This window comes from Gadus macrocephalus, chromosome 8 (assembly GCF_031168955.1).
Source record: "Gadus macrocephalus chromosome 8, ASM3116895v1".
Lineage (NCBI taxonomy): Eukaryota > Metazoa > Chordata > Actinopteri > Gadiformes > Gadidae > Gadus > Gadus macrocephalus.
In genome coordinates, this window is record NC_082389.1 from 22147915 (window position 1) to 22164134 (window position 16220).

At 43.3% G+C, this 16220-nt stretch overlaps 3 protein-coding genes across 4 annotated transcripts in view; 1 reads left to right on the forward strand and 2 right to left on the reverse strand.

The window, feature by feature from the left end:
* Positions 1–348: 348 nt before the first annotated feature.
* cpdp (CPD photolyase) lies at positions 349–6683 on the reverse strand. Its single transcript, XM_060059897.1, has 10 exons — positions 6571–6683; positions 5887–6223; positions 4087–4235; positions 3546–3728; positions 3004–3162; positions 2356–2554; positions 1815–1967; positions 1290–1411; positions 979–1138; positions 349–884 (listed from the first exon to the last, which is right to left on the reverse strand). Exons 2-10 carry the CDS (start codon positions 6137–6139, stop codon positions 736–738), a joined length of 1527 nt encoding a protein of 508 aa, XP_059915880.1. The 5' UTR covers positions 6140–6223; positions 6571–6683; the 3' UTR covers positions 349–735.
* Positions 6684–6701: 18 nt separating this feature from the next.
* On the forward strand, positions 6702–10231 carry LOC132463617 (UAP56-interacting factor-like). The gene is made up of 9 exons (XM_060059898.1): positions 6702–6841; positions 7043–7162; positions 7276–7439; positions 7817–8007; positions 8110–8182; positions 9040–9095; positions 9192–9266; positions 9438–9561; positions 9757–10231. The coding sequence occupies exons 1-9, from the start codon at positions 6781–6783 to the stop codon at positions 9853–9855; spliced, it is 963 nt and encodes a 320-aa protein (XP_059915881.1). The 5' UTR covers positions 6702–6780; the 3' UTR covers positions 9856–10231.
* Positions 10232–10439: 208 nt separating this feature from the next.
* The window catches only part of tsc22d2 (TSC22 domain family 2), a 37716-nt gene continuing 31935 nt past the window's right edge, over positions 10440–16220 (reverse strand). For both annotated transcript variants that reach the window (XM_060059894.1, XM_060059895.1), the window contains 2 exons: positions 13667–13718; positions 10440–12739 (listed from right to left, as the gene is read on the reverse strand). In XM_060059894.1, coding sequence (XP_059915877.1) covers positions 12332–12739; positions 13667–13718 — 460 coding nt within the window. In that variant the 3' untranslated portion in view covers positions 10440–12331. The remainder of the gene's footprint in view (positions 12740–13666; positions 13719–16220) is intronic.

The following is a 16220-nucleotide window of genomic DNA, read 5'->3' on the forward strand; positions in this document are numbered from 1 at the left end:
TGGAGGGCCAAATTCACTGGCCGGGAAAGTCAGAGAAAGGGGAGGTAACTTATGAAGACATATGGGGCCATTTTCTAAATCTGAGCGTCTGAGCTTTCATTTTTCAAAAGCGGAGCAGGATACCTATGCTCGTTTTACACCCAACGCCATTTCTAGCTACTGGGGAACCTTAGGCAGGCCAGGGTACTCATGTTAATGTTAGAAAGTGAAAGTTTCGTGCCATGCAACCTTTTACAGCTTATTGTAATAAAAGTACAAATATCAGTGCAATCCTTGTGAATATAACACAAGTTAAAAAACATGGACTCTACGATGTTTGATTAACCAGATATAGAACAAGAGCAATAATTTAATTCGTTTCTGTATTTATTTATTGTCAGAAAATATATGTGGCAGTCAACAAGCACAATCACTTATGTAATTTCACGTTGAAAGAAACTGCTGTGAAAACTCAAACAAGATACAAAAACACATGTTTGTCCAACTGCTTTGGACTTGCTCTCAAAGTAAAGAAACTAACAAAACATCAAACGTAAAGTAACATTGCAACAGGTACTGGGCTTTCATAACCGTCTTACATTTGATGAACAAGCAAAAATACTTATGTACCCCCCTCAAAGCATTTATGAACATAATGGCTTCACTGGAATCTGGCTCACAAGAAAAGATCGACATTAGTTGGTGGAAACAGGTGGGCATTGGGCGAGTGAGATGCAATCAAAATGATATCGATGCTCAAAGCTTCTTAGGACAGTACTTGGTCTCAAACTTGGCCACGTCAAACTTGCGGAGGCAGCCTTTGTAGTTCATGAAGCGGATCTTCCCGAAGACGGCCCTCTCTGCCCAGCCCTGGTCGTGGACGCCGCAGATCGACCACATGCAGCCTGCAGGACCCACAGAACCACCGGAGGAAAACACTTGATTCAATGAAGGGAAGTAAATTAAAACACAATCAAGGCCAGCGTGGATCGAACGTACCGACAAATCCGTTGGGGTCTTGGCCGTCGAGGGAGTAGCGGTCGTTGAGGTAGAGGGCGATGGACAGGGCTTGTTCCGGGGAAGAGGTCCACTCCAGAATCTTCTTGGCCCAGTACATCCGCAGAAACCCGTGCATCTTCCCCTCGCTTACCATCTGGTACTATTGAACAATTATCATATCCACAAAACATTCAGCATGAAACATCCGCAAATGGGATTCAGAGCTTTAGAAGGATTTCAAATAAACAGTTCATCTATTACAACCGCATGGTGTGAATGAGGGCTCAGAGCGTTGAGAGGACGGGTTCTACCTGGGCTCCGTTCCAGAGCTTGTCGTGAGTCTTGGCCTTCTCCAGGTCTGCTTGGGTGTAGAGGTACTCTCTTTTGTCTTTTGCGTGGTCTTTCAATGTCTTCTGTGCCCACTCATAGGCCCCTGAACTCAGCCAAAAGCATAAAGATTAACATATTAAATACATAGTTTGTACAGGGCGATCTGGTTTGGTAATATGCTAGATGTTCAGAGCTTCCAGATATTTAATTATCGACAAACGATAATTAGTAGTAAAAACAGGTGGAAAGCCTATGAGACATTAAGTAGACAGTTGGACAATTAGAAAACCACTCTCTGGTACCTCTAGAATCCTTTTTGACTTGATTAGGTACTTTATGTTACGTTTGAAAACACTTTGTGTTCATAATAAAGAAACGCTACTATTATTGGTGTCATGATCACCAATAATACCTAGCACATGATAGCTTACCCCCCAGTGGAGTGGGCAGGGACAGGCTGGAACGGAGGGTTTGCCAACACTTTTACCTACAGAACCCTCACTCACCCTTTATGTTGTCGTAGTTGTCGTTGTAAAAGCAGTAGTTGTCGGTCAGCTCCCTCCGCACGACCAGCTCCTCGATGAAGGGGGCGACGGACTCGCTGAAGGCCTTCCCACAGCGCTGCACCTGCAGAGCCGCGCGCTGGGCGGAGAGGTGGCCTGGGGGGGAGCACAGAGGGGGGAGGTGGAGAAATAGAAAGATAGACAAAGAAAGAAAGATGGAGGGACAAATGAGTGCATATAGCAAAAATGACAGAGAATGGGGTGGTGAAGACGAAGAGTTCAGGGTGAGAAGGTGAGGGAAGGAGATCAGAAGACGTAGGAGTACTACAGTCCAGTAACCCTGGACTGTAGAGCGGACTCAATACAATGAGTCCGCTCTACCTTACATTCGGATTTAGCCTTTTTTATCAAAAGTGGCTTACAGGTGAGGCTGGAAACAATCAAAGCACGCAATCAATATTGTAGCATGACAAAAATCTCTTAAAAATTAAATGATAAGGTTACAAACCTTATGATGGGATTAGTATATTTGAGGGCCACTGACCGAAGCGGATCCAGGGCGAGAGCTGGCTGAGAGCGGCCGAGTTGGGGTCGTTTCGGTGGTTGGCGAAGTGCTTCAGCCGCAGGTCGATGAAGGACTCCAGCATGGCGCTCCCAGCGGCGGAGCCGGGCAGGGCCCAGTCCACCTCCCCCACGGTCCTATCAAGCTGCAGGGAGCCCAGGGCCTCGCTCCAGTCCACCGGCTGAAGCCAGGGGCCGCGATGGGAAGGGCAACGTTAAAGAAGAGTGTTTCATTACTACTAAATATCAGGCTGTTAATTAATTAAAATATCATATTACATTAAATATCTATTCACATGTAACCATCACACATGTAGCATAACACTTAAGCAAATAAATGCATTGAGAATGCTGGCATTTCAAGAAATATTGACCCTATTATTGGCCATTTCCTCTCTTAAAGGAGGTCAGATTTAGTAAAAAGATGTCATTTAGGACCTTGTAACATTTACCCAGCTTAAAAACACAGTTACAAAAGTTAAATCTTAATGTAAGGTTTACATTACTCCTCTTCTCATTGATTTTCTTTGTCTGGATGAAAGTGTACTTCCATTCTCCCTTCTCTTAGCGGCATGGCACTTTGACAGTGAAAGCGCTAGTCTGGTCTTCGTATCATAGTAGTACTACCCACCTTGGCTGGCCTAGTTGCGGTGTAGCTGTGCTTTCTGACCAGAGGGAATTCTGTGAGGAACTCTGGCAGGAGCTTGGTGATCTTGCCCCTGATTGTTCTTGCTGCGTATTCAAGCTTGATAGACGCAACCCAGCAGGGCACAATATTATGGGCATCGACCTGTGACACGCAAATTACATTTTTAGGGAATCATTCCATTTGGGATACTTAATAAGAAACACGTGGACCTGAAAGAAAACCCAACTGACTCACATACGCAGAGACTAAGTAGTAATGTCAAGGAGTAATGAAACCCAAGAACTTTGATGATCCATCTATTTGAGAAAACTACCTAGACAAGGTAGTTTGTATGTGCGCACCTTGCTTGGTTGGACAAAGATACAGCTATCGGCACTGCTAAACTTCAGAGTATAAAAAATTATTGTTGGCCATCTGACAGATTTCTGAGCACGTGAGTAGGTGAGTTTAACAAAAGTCTTCACAAATCAGCCAAATCCATAATATTAATGTTCTTAATAATGTCTTTGTGCGTGAGGAGGTACCTGTATGAGAGGGATGTCTTCTGGGAGACTCTTTCGGAGGCTCTCAAGTGCTTTGAGGGGGCTTCTGAGAGGGGAAAAGTCTGTGACCACCACCCCCAGGCCGTGGTCCGACACAAAGCCGGGCAGCACCTCGCCTGAGGCCCCGCGGAGCAGGTGGAACTGGATGTCGAGCTCTTTGCATTCCTGTGGAATAGAAGAGAGTGCAGTGTAAGGAACCGTCCCAACACTTTAATACACTAGCTAGGCTACCAATCAACCAATCAGGCTATCAAGTTGTGTTCACATGGAAACTAGAATGTAAACAATATGTTCCAACTACTTTCCGGACTCGCCTGTTATTTATTTTGAAGCTATGCTGTGATATCTTTAGTTTCAGAGATATGCTACTTTGCTTTGTTTATCAAATGAATGCTCAATTGAATTAAACAGTGTAGCCTCTACTGGTATATTTTTGCAGTAACATGATGCATGTGCAATGTACAAAGTATGTCAATATTATTCCTATTATTACAATGTTGATAAGGTGTATGAAGTCCAATACCTTTGCAACTTCTTCCAGACCTTTCAACATGAAATTATAGTGCCGGAGAGTGGACAGCTCAGATTTTGGAACAAGCAGACAAACACAGATGTGCAGGGGCAGCTTCTCTTCCACCGCAAGCTGCTGAGCGTGGATCAGGGCCCAGTTATCTGAAAGAAAGTAAAATAAAACACAGAAAGAAGAATACAAGTTTGAAATCACACATCCACCCTTTCCATTTTTTTGTCATTTATTTGAGTTTAAGCTCGGGTGACCAGACAACCCGGTTTTACCGGGACAGTCCTGATTTTGAGATGCGTGTCCGAGTCCTGACAAAAGCCTGTCGTCGGTATGCTAAAATGTCCCAGTTTCCACCAACCACTATGAAATGTGTCCTTTTGTCCACGATTACATACCCAATGTGGTCTTAATATAGCTAATTATCATTATCACCCTAACCCTAAAAAAAAACATATGTGATATTCTTTCCCATTAGCTTCATTGTGAGCAGTAGTCCTATAGGATAGTCATGATGATTTACCTCCATATTAGAATAGCACCCATAGGACAAATAGCAATGGTTGGTGGAATGCCATAAAGTAGGTCTTTATGCAATGTAAGCTTGTTCTGACACTGCAAGTCAGGATGTAGGCATGAATCGGAACTATTTCTTAGGGATGGGCGTGAGGAATCGATTACTCGAGTACTACTCGTTACAAATGAACTCGGTTGGTGGACAGGCAAACTCGAGTTTGCATATACACACACAAACAAAGTTTTCTGAAGCAAATGTATCAATTTTCTGTCGGCGCCACTAACGCATGACGTGGGCACAAAGAAAATTAAATGCATCCATTTCCATGGCGCGTTCCGTGGCGTGTGCAGGCACGCCAGAATTCAAAAAGTTAAGAGATGGCGGTTAAAGCAAACCGCAGCGAAGAATTGAAATACTTTAAAGAAATAGGAGATCATAAGGTGAAATGTAAAATATGCCAAGCGAACTCGAGCTACCAGAAAGTACTATGCGGCAACATATGCTCCTGAAACACAACAGTGAGTTCGGGAAAGCAGACCCGCAGCAACGGTGAAAGTGTGTCGGCTATATTTTCACCGCCGCAAGACGCAGCTGTAATCCTTCCCGGGCGTGTAGAGAAGATCACAACGCTGAGTATTTCCATAGTCCATTTGCTGCCGTTTTATTTGCAGCTTTAAGCATTTATTTGCAATGGTTAGGCTACTTGTTTCGTTTTTTTTAAACTTACATGCCTTGGTTCGACGTGATTTAAATTGTGAGACGCATATTTATTTTTGTAAGGGAAATGTGTTTTGAACGTTTGCAAAAATAAATAATGAATACTCTGATAACTGACTGTTTTGATGGAGAATAAGCATTAGGCCTACATGTTTGGTTGGTAATATTGCCGTTCATCATCAGGCCTATTCCTGCTGCAGATGCGTTGCATTCTAAAAATAGATTTGATTTAACGAGTAGGCCTACTCGATTGATCCTCGAGGAATTCCTTCGATCACTCGAGTTTGGAATTTACTACTCGTGCCCATCCCTAGCCATCCCCAAAATGCACCAGAATACAGGAAATCACACCTACCAAATCAATTGGGGTTTAGGGGAGGACCCCTAGACCCCCGTCCCTGACTGCGCCCCATCCACCAATGCAAACACCAGCCGCCACTGGTCCTACGTGTTGAAACGGAGCCTTTCTGCGTCTGTGACCTCACATGCACGCGCACTACGGTCACGCGGAAAGTATCCCGGTTTTATTTTCAGGAAATCTGGTCACCCTAGTTTTAAGCGTGTCGTACCTTGAATCCTATGGTCCCTCGACATCCAATACAGAATACCTTCACAGCCTTGCTTAATTGACTGAGTGCCCGATATAAAACGGATGCGCTTTGGGTTGCATGATAGATCGGTCTCTCCTCTTTGTTTGGCCACATCTTTCACCAGCCAGCCCTCCAGCCTCTCCCTCTTCTCCAATTTGAATGGAGCTGGCTTCTGCTTCTTAGCCACTGGAGGTTTGGCAGAAGATGCAGCCTTTCGTTTGTTCGATGCCATGATGTTTTGTATGCTTAATATCTGGCTAGATGTTACCAGTAAGCAGCGAGTATTTGTCCCGTAGCTGATGAGCTTCCACGTTTGCTTTGCAAAGGAGAGATAGGCATAGTTTAAGCAAATCATGACATAAACAAATGCCAGCAATTCAAATAACGCAAAAAAGTATACTGCTACAAGTAATTATCCCAAAAATAAAAACACAATACAAGTACTAAGCGTGTAAGTAAGTCCGTGCCGACGCCGTAAGGTTCCTGTGAGTGAGGATGTTTGGAGGACCCAAGCAGACGGCCAAATAAATTAACACCGTAAAACGCGACACAACACTCCCCGGCACTCATCTCTGGAACAATGGTCGCTTGCATGCTCATGAAATCAAATGAAGACTAACTAGACCTCCAGAGCCTGCAGACATTAAAAACTCACGATCTTACCTGCTTTACACAACCGCTACCGCAGACACGTGAGGCTCTTTCGTAAGTGTTGTCGTTTATTCAAAACAGCATTACCCAACATGCTGTGCGAGGAAGAGGATGGTAGTCCTCTGTGTTGGTTGCTAGCATAGCACATAGCACACAGAGAAGACGACCGAGGTACAACGCAAACTACTTTATCCTTTTACATTTTGAACTCATCGTTTCAATATGAGTCAAAGTGGGTTTGCGGCAGGACGGTCAGCCCCCGATAAGGTGGACATGTCATTAGGTAAAGCCTCCGGTACCGACTGTTTGGATTTACTAATAATATTAATTAATACTTTATCAATCCAAGTCCTACCAACGGCTCGTTACTCTCACTCGTCATTGATGAGATTATATTAACGCTTATCATACTTTTATTGACAGTGCCAATGTTTTAATTTCGTTTGTTTTTTGGTGTTATGTACATTATTTGGTGTCATAACAGATGACATTATTCGGCTGAATAGACAAGAGCAGCAGTCCAGAAGAAAGAAGCCCGTAAGGAAGGCTGGTCTGGTCCAGGGGAAACCCGGCTCTGTGAGGAACTCGGCACCAGTCCAACGAGGTGCACACAGAGCTAATAAGTGACCCCGTTATTGCACATACAATATATTGTATACGTAGACGTGTTACTTGTCGTTGTCAGCAACCAAAACCCTCCTTGTGTCAACGTTGCAGGAGGTGGTGTGTTACGAGGAGGTGTGTCGAAGTTAAGAAGAAAAATGATCCTTCCCCAAATGACTCGAAAACGGGGTCAGGGTGTTATCACTGGGCTGGCATCCAGGAGACCCACTTCATTACAAAGAGGGTTCAACCTGACCAATAGAACAACATACAAACAGGTACAACCCTTTAGACCAGGTGTGTGTGTGTGTGTGTGTGTGTGTGTGTGTGTGTGTGTGTGTGTGTGTGTGTGTGTGTGTGTGTGTGTGTGTGTGTGTGTGTGTGTGTGTGTGTGTGTGTGTGTGTGTGTGTGTGTGTGTGTGCTACTTTCAGCACTCTAATTTACATCAAGTGGGTCTTAGTGAATAAAGAAAACACTTGTGCTTGTCAGATTGAAGTTTCAGACCTCAGTGTTGAAAGTCACCCTTTACCTTCGCCTAAACAGAACTCCACGGCACCGATCCATTCACCCAAAATTAGTCCTATCTGAAATGTTATCATATCCATATGATTAATGTTCTTATTCCCAGTGTATTAATGATGTCCTTGTTTTCAGAGAACAGGCCAGCGGGCGGGACAGAGGTTTGGACGGGGGATGGGACAGAGGGCCGGGCCTGTTGTTCAGCGGCCTGAAGTCCAGTACCAGGGGCCCGGGCCCCAGACGGGGCCGTACAGGGGGGGGCTGGCGGACCAGCAGGGGTGCCACATGTCAGCCGCTACTGGCAGGAGACCCTTTCAGCTTCGGAGGTGGTTAGTCTTCCAAGACGCAGGATCGTCTAAAATACCTGCACACCAAATAATTGTGCAAAGTTTAAGTTTGGCAGATGACTAATTGCTCTCCTCCAATAGACCCCTGCCTCCTGCCCATCAGGCCCAGAGAGACACTCGCCAGGCCACATTTCTATCCCTTCGCGGACTGAAGGTATGGTGGCTTCCCCTCGCGCCACGGTGGCACCCAGGTGTTCAACTTATCTAGAGGCTCAGTGACGAGGGCTGCATTCCAAAGCCTGTACCAACGGCTTCCTTCCTGTGGCTGATCACTTAGCTTTTGCGTCAACCAGCTCAGGCCAGTGAGTGGTGGAACAGGAGGGCGTCATTCAAGGCTAAATGCTCATTTGATGGATGTGAGGAAATGTCCAGAGCTCTTCCTGTTAGGATACTCTGATGTCAAAAGCTACTTCCGACTTCTCATCTATCTTCATTATAATTGGGACAGGGGTATCGAGGAAAACACCTCGAGAGGAAGGAAGTTGGTGAGAACATTTGCCTACTATTGGATACTGACAAGTGGTTTTTGGGGTGCTCCGTCATATGTGATTTGTAATGGAAATGTCCATAAGACATGTTGTGTTCACACTGAGACCCTTTATTCATTTTCTATAGTAACCGTTTGTACCGCGCTTATCGCCCTTGAGAAGAACTGAGACCGCCTCGGCTTAGTGGCGGCCTCCTTATCTGCAGCCGTGCCCTCAAGGTCCTTGCTTTAACACTGCAGTGGGCCCCCTGTTAGGGGCTCACTGCAGCGCTTCAAACTTTGTATGCTTGTCCATGCTTTTGCCTCTCTGCGCAGAGACTCAAAAAACAACACGACAATAACTAAGGGGTCTCAGTGTAATGGTGTCTTGTGAACCACATGACTTATGGAAATTTCCATTTCAGAATTCCAGTTCAGTAATCAAACACCTAACCTGTTCTTCATCCAACACTAGGCTTAATTTCTTGATGTGTTTATCGATCCGTTGTGGTTATTGTTAAGTTAAGCCTCTTCTCTATCTGCAGGTCCACACCCAAGTACGGAGGCAGAGTCCTCACACCGCACCAGTAAGAACTCGTCAGTGAGTATTTATGGGGCTCTAAGGATGCATTGGTTATGCCTATTAATAAACAGAGGGCTTCAGATTGTCAATGATCATAATCTATCAATCCACTAGGGGGCACAACTCTACCAAAAGCAACGGCCTCCTGACTGTATCAATTGACAACCCTACTGCCAGAACACAACCCGAGTAGGTTGTGTGTGTGTGTGTGTTATAAGTGACATCTTGCTGGTTGCTTGAAATACAATTTCTTTTGATTTAGAAAAAAAATATTCACTGGGATGTAGGCAGATTTAGCCAACAAATAGAATATGTTGTTGTAGACCAATTGATCGGTTTAATCAATGTGTGTGACCCTAGGCCTCCGACGGTCTGGTCCCTGCACCCACAGCCCCCCCCACCAGCTGTTAAGATGGAGCCAGAGGAGAAGAAGACGCCTAAAGGAGTGCCTCTTCAGTTTGACATCAACACTGTCGCTAAACCAGTAAGAATAAAAATAATCTGTGCGCTACCAAGAGCTTCACTGTGGCTCCTCCCACTTTGGTTTCACTTGACAAACATCCAGTGAAACCTTTCAGGTTGCCTTTTCATTTTCAGAAATATGGTATTTTGCACATCTGTTGCTTTTAAATTTGAATTACGTATATCAGTCCATTTTGCTTGTTCCCCCCCCTTGCAGCAGACAGCGATGACTTTGAACGAGAGATTCCGCATCCTGAAGGATCAACGTACCACCACACAACACAATAAAGGCAGCAGATTTGTTTCTGTGAGTTAGTTTGCCTTGTCCTCACCCACTCACTAAACCCTGTTGGCCAGGGAGGTTAAAGCTGCAGTCAGGATTTGAGCCTAACTCACTGAAAATAGTGTGACGCAAAGCATGCTGGACTTTGGGGACACACTCCTGTGGAAAAGGCTCCTGGAGTATGAAGGCACAGAATACTCTGAAAGCCTCCCAGATAGGCATCATGGAAGAAAGTTTCTTTTTAATGTACAATTCATATCCATATTTTATGCCGTTTGACTTGGATTGTCAAGATACTGTGCTGGGGTGGAATTTTTTATCTTTTGGGTCAAGTTTTATTCTAGATTGTTGGAATCAATTTTGAAATGTTTTGTATCTTTTGCTCAAATAAATGTCACTTTCATTTGTATTCCATTCTGTACTGAACATGTTGGTGTCGTTGCTCAAGCAGCAGGGAAAAGGCTTATAGATTTTTGAACCAGTGCCATCTTGTAATCAAAATGCCAACTGTGCCCTTTGGCACTATTGTGTTGGCATCTTGGATGTGTTCAGAGGCAAAAAGTAATATAATCTGGTGCAGAAGTATACATGGGAAAAAAGAGCCAATAAACAAGAACTGCAGTTTCGTATAAGGCTCAACACTTCTGGTCAATATTGCTTTTATTTAAATACGTTAATTTGCAATGTAACAAAACTATTGGCATGAAATTCAAACACCATTTAAATGAACATGGCTCACTTCATTTCTGACTAGTGTTTGGCAACATTAGTTCTACCTCTCAGCCAACTCAAGATGTACTTTTGCCCCGGTAGACATTGTTCACAGACTATCTTACAATAAGAGTGAATAAAAATGAGGTAAGAAAGTGGTTTGAAAGTTACAGATCATGCTGAACAACAAAATAAATTGGAGGAAGAAATAGAACAAAATAAAAAGTGCATTAAAAAAAAAAAGATATACACAGCTTTGCATCTTTGGTTACAAAAGTAGGTTGAATGATTTCACAGCTTTACCCCCCACATACCATCAACAAAATAAAACAGGCTATGTAAGTTGGGAAGAGGGGGTGTGGCAATACAAACATATTTAGAATTAAGAAACCAGCAATATCTTCAAAATTTTCCTGCAGTTTCTTTTGAAGAATTTATGTCAATGTTGTTTTTCTTCACCTTGCAAGAATATTAATACTAAAACATCCTTTACCAGTACATTCATTGTGAGTTAACATTTATTTATTGTAATTTGGCATTTCCAGAAGATTTTGAGTTAGTGTTGAACGCATTGTTAAGAGATTCATGGTTTAGGGCTACATTTTCAACTAATCTAATACAGTACCTCAAGAAAGTATGGCCAAATAATGTGAAATACTATTAAACAAATGGCAGAAGAAAGCAGGGATAAAAGGCTATGGTGACTGAAATAGATGTAATGACATTGTTCTCAATCTGTGACAGCAGCCCTGTAATAAATAAAGCGGCAACAGTAGAATTTGAGCAAGAGACCAGGGTTGTAGATTGATGGAAACCTAGATAATGGCAGCGCTGGTGATCTGAAAATAGACTTTCCTACTTTCTCTCTTACTTTCTTATTTACAACATGAAAGAGCAAGGCTAAAAAATACATCCCTTCACACACTAGAATATCTCATTTAAAAAAATATCGCTCTCTTTGACAATCACACCTCATTCGTTCTTCCTGGTGATCAGCGTCTCCACACAAGAGTCTCATAAGGTTGCCCCAAAAAACAAACACGTCCCAAGTTCCAGCACAGTGGCAAATTTCCCTCGCTCTCCTCGTCTCCGTGTCTTCCTCTCGATGATTGCATGCCCACAGTATACAAACGTATACACACTCATACCTAACATTCACACTAGGGCTTTGACTTTTGCCCGAAAATCATATTAGAAGTTTGTTTGTTTATTAATATTAATATTCGAATATATTCAAATATTTATTAATAATATTTTGACCATTAAATGCCTTCAGTAAGACCTGGATTGGGCTTCGCAATGTTTGTTTACCGCGTTGCTATGGTTACCGGTCTTGCGTGTTTATTAGGTTTCTAATAAATCGCTGTCTATTCGATACTTAATTCACTGCCTCTTCCGTGGTCATTACAATATTATGAACAGACTGCGTCGGGTTTTCTGACGTCCCTCGCTCTTGGCCTGCCCATAAAAGGTTCGAATATTAAGGACTGCCTAATATTCGTTTACATTTTTTGATATTCAAATTATATTCGAATAACGAAGTTCGGAGTCAAAGCCCTAATTCACACAATTCATGCTGGACATGTTCCACTCCCTAACTCACTCTAGCCTCCTAACACAAACACACCAATGTCCACACACACACACACACACAAAACACACTGTACTTTGTGGTCAAGCTGGTGACAAGAAAGAAAGTTTTTGTACATTATTTTCTCTTTCCACAGATACTAGTTGTACTAAGTTGTAGCCCCCCCCCCTCTCCTGTGAAGCAAAAGGGGTAGGGGAGGATTGCACTTCAGGCGGAGGTGAAGTTGGGTTGTGGCGGCTGACTGGGGTCTAGATGTGGCTGGGTCTGGGGGGACTGGTTCTGAGGAGGCTGGGTCTGAGGAGGCTGGGTCTGAGGAGGCTGGGTCTGGGGGGACTGGGTCTGAGGTGCAGAATGGGGGTGCTGCAGCTGTGAATGTGACTGTGACTGGTGCTGGGCCTGAGTCTGGCCGAGGCCCGGCTGCTGCGGAGGCGTGCCACCTGCGCAGGAGGCTGGCGGAGTGGAGAGCTGGGACAGCTGGTCAGTGTTGGAGATCGACTTCAGGACAACGTTTTCCCGCTCCAGCACTGAGTTCCTCTCCAACAGCTCCTTGATCTGCTCCTTCAGCACCTCCACCTCCTCACGCACCGCATACATAAGGTGACTCTTTACCAAGTCCTGGTGGAGATGGGGGGGAAATCTTTGTTAGGGTCAATAGCGCCATCAGAAGTGTTGCATATGACTACAGAGCTAGCCTACGACCAGAACGGTAGCCTACGACCAGAGCGCTAGCCTTTAACGAGAAAGGTACCTTACGACCAGAGCGCTAGCCTTAAACAGAAAGGTATCCGACGACCAGAGTGCTAGCCTATGACCAGAGCGCCAGCATGAAACTGGTTCTCTTACATACGACCAGAGTGCTAGCATGCGACCAGAGTGCTAGCATACGTCCAGAGTGCTAGGATACGTCCAGAGTATTATTATTAACAATTCATACGCTTAATTTTTTTTCTCTATCTATGTTTTATGTTTTTCTATTATTTACATTGTATAACTGACTACATTTAATCATACATATAAGATGTACATGTTCATTGTTTTGTTACAATCCTGCTTCATGGGGAACGGGTCTCTCCATACGAGACGTTGAGAGATTCTCCTTGAGCTCAATAACAAACACATCAAACCGATTGGAAAGAAAAAAGTTGTATTTCTAAGTAGGTATTCTTTTCATGTTATAATATACTCTCACCCAGTCAGTGGCAAAAACAAGCACCTTAAGAAGACACACATTGACGGTACCTATTGCTGAAAGGGATTACATCTCAGCCGATTTTCGTGGATTACGACTGCAGCAATCTTGTTCAATACTGGCCCAATTTCTCAAATAGTTTTCCGCATTAAACCCTTAAACCCTGAAGTTTACCTTTAAATATTTAAATCTGTTTTATTATCATCTTCAGACGTAATTTAATGGTTTAAAACTAAATCAACGGCTCGTGAAGGTGACTGCATGGTGCCGGCTGAAGTTCGAGGAGCCGATTATAGCAGACATGAAAGAAGTGGTTCATGATCAGATAAAGAAGCTGTTCATGCATTACTCACCATCGCCTGTTCAATCTTGTTGTCGATGGCAACTACACTGGTTCCAGAGGCACTGTGGAAAAAATAAAGACAATTAATATCACAAGAGGGATATTCTTTTAGAGGGATTGTTAACATTGTTTACAATACAATTCTCACAAAGCACAAATAATAGGGTCCTATTTGTCCCATTGGATGCTGAGAGAGCATTTGATCGGGTGGAGTGGGAGTATCTTTTAGATGTCCTCGATAGGTTTGGGTTGGGCTCTGGTTTCACAGAGTGGGTTCAACTTCTATACAGCTCTCCAGCTGCGAGGGTCCTGGTTAATGGATCAATGTCTCACATCTTCCCCATGGGTAGAGGTACACGTCAAGGCTGTCCCCTCTTCCCTCTATTATTTGCGCTTGCGCTCGAACCTCTCACAGAGACTAGGAAACACCAAGGATCGTCGAGGGTCATATAAGGAGACACCGAGTACAGAATTTCCCTCTATGCCGATGATATATTACTGTTTATTACCAATCCAGAGGGATCTATACCTGTTTTATTATCTATTATCAGTCAATTTGGAATGATTTCAGGGTACAAAATTAATCATAACAAGTCGGAGGCCTTGCCCCTGGGTGTTTTTGGGGACCGGGCGGCTCTTGTCAATTTCCCCTTCAGATGGTCAACTTCAGGCCTTACTTACCTGGGAATCAGAGTATCTGCAAATATTGAAGAGTTGTATAAACTGAATCTAACACCAATTCTGACAGCAGTTAAATATGACCTTAACAGGTGGTTTGATCTCCCTCCATCATGGATGGGTAGACTTAGCTTGATTAAGATGAATGTACTTCCCAGACCACTTAAAATCAATAGAACAACCATTTTGGATATTGAAAGATTCCTATGGCATGGAAAGAAATCTAGGTTAAAGATGACAACTTTGCAATTACCAATAGATAAGGGTTAGCCTGGTCCTACCAGACTCTCATAATTCATTTCATTTGCACAGAGAGTCTTGACCCACTCAATTGACAAACGCGTTAACTCACTTGAAGGCGGGTGTCTGGTGATGTTTAAAACTATTGAATCTGCCCGGTGCCACTCTGGATCTGCCATAACCAATCGCTAACGTTTGGCCGGGAATCAAGTAAACACACTCCGTCAACAAGAGCTGACTTTAACGTAATTGTTCTCAGCCACTCCCTCTGTTAGCTGATTGGACGCACAAAATTTGGACGGAGAAAACCCAAGAATATACCGCACTAACCGCAGACCCAGACGTAGTACTGAAGGGAAATAAACATTTTGTGGAAGTACTTAGGCGGGCGGAGCCAGGCTAGAAAATGGTGGTCAAGCATTTCCCAATTTTCTGTATTACAACTGGGCCTGTCATTCTTGGATAATTTCAGGCTGGCTCAAGCAATTTTCTACTTCATACAGAGCCCCTCGTAGATGCATGGTGTTGTGCCCCCTTCTCCCTTTTCAGCCTTACTTCAATTAAAATGGTTAACGTGCCAGCAGGGGTTAAAAACAATCCTATAATATCTTAAGATATGGCGTGATATTACTAAACACGTCAGCCGGAGAGGTTTCTCCTGAATATGCCTACAAGACAGCCACTCTCTTTATCCACTGGACAGCAGACTTTAATGGGTAAACCCCTCATCAACGCAACAACCATTAACACAAAATGAAGTCTTCCCTCCTGGTGTAGGAAAAAAAAACTTGTTTGAAAGTCATAATTATATCTCATTCGCACAACTTCAGTCTAAATACAGAATACCTTAAAACGGCCACTTTTGTTTTTTTTAGGTGAGGCATTTTGTTAAATCTGATTTTATACTCGCAACAGATCAACCATTAAAAAGTCCAATTGAAAGCTTCCTTCTCAATTTTAATTCAGCTACCTAAAACAATAAAAAAAATCATCTCCTTTTTGAATGAAAGACTTCTTTTTTTAAAGGGACACTGTAAAAAATACTCCTATCTAGTGGTACACTTGTATATTGCATTCAAACTAATAGTGCTAGCTTGTTCAAAAACTACGGTGGGCAGTATGTGCCAAGAAGCTGTGTCATGACATCCAATACTACCTAATCGAGTCATTCGAGTGACGATGAGGTTTGTTATTTCAAACAAATATCAAACTGCATTGAATCATTGTGTAAACTAATGATGTATGAGTAATTATTCCTCGAGTAAGATAGTGAAGTATTTCAATCATCATTCACGCTGGCTCAGAGTGAAAACGCGTTTGCATTTCCTGTACCACGTAGTGCTTTTTGTCCCTCTCGGCAGTTCATAGTCCGGAAGAACATAGAAGCCTCCATGAAGCTTACCCGTCCTATGTAACTACATATTAATTATTCTTCACTCAGGAGGATAAGTGAGATTTTTGGCAGAGATAATTTTACACCAATGAGGACTTATTTATGAATGAATACGTTGATTTGAGGTAATAAATGACATATAGAAATATTACAGTGTCCCTTTAACCGTGTAAATGCCTACTGAATTAGGGAATTATGGGAGATGGATATTGGGGTTGAATTTGATGCTGAGATGTGGTCAGATGCCTTTGAA

Excerpts from the sequence above, each read along its gene's own strand:
- cpdp (XM_060059897.1), bottom strand. The coding sequence starts at position 6,139 with ATGGCATCGAACAAACGAAAGGCTGCATCTTCTGCCAAACCTCCAGTG. Across the intron at positions 4,236-5,886 it reads GAGGGACCATAGGATTCAAG|ATAACTGGGCCCTGATCCAC; the intron begins GTACGACACGCT and ends ACTTTCTTTCAG. Across the intron at positions 1,412-1,814 it reads CAACTACGACAACATAAAGG|GGGCCTATGAGTGGGCACAG; the intron begins GTGAGTGAGGGT and ends GGCTGAGTTCAG.
- LOC132463617 (XM_060059898.1), top strand. The coding sequence starts at position 6,781 with ATGAGTCAAAGTGGGTTTGCGGCAGGACGGTCAGCCCCCGATAAGGTG. Across the intron at positions 6,842-7,042 it reads TAAGGTGGACATGTCATTAG|ATGACATTATTCGGCTGAAT; the intron begins GTAAAGCCTCCG and ends GTGTCATAACAG. Across the intron at positions 8,183-9,039 it reads TATCCCTTCGCGGACTGAAG|GTCCACACCCAAGTACGGAG; the intron begins GTATGGTGGCTT and ends CTCTATCTGCAG.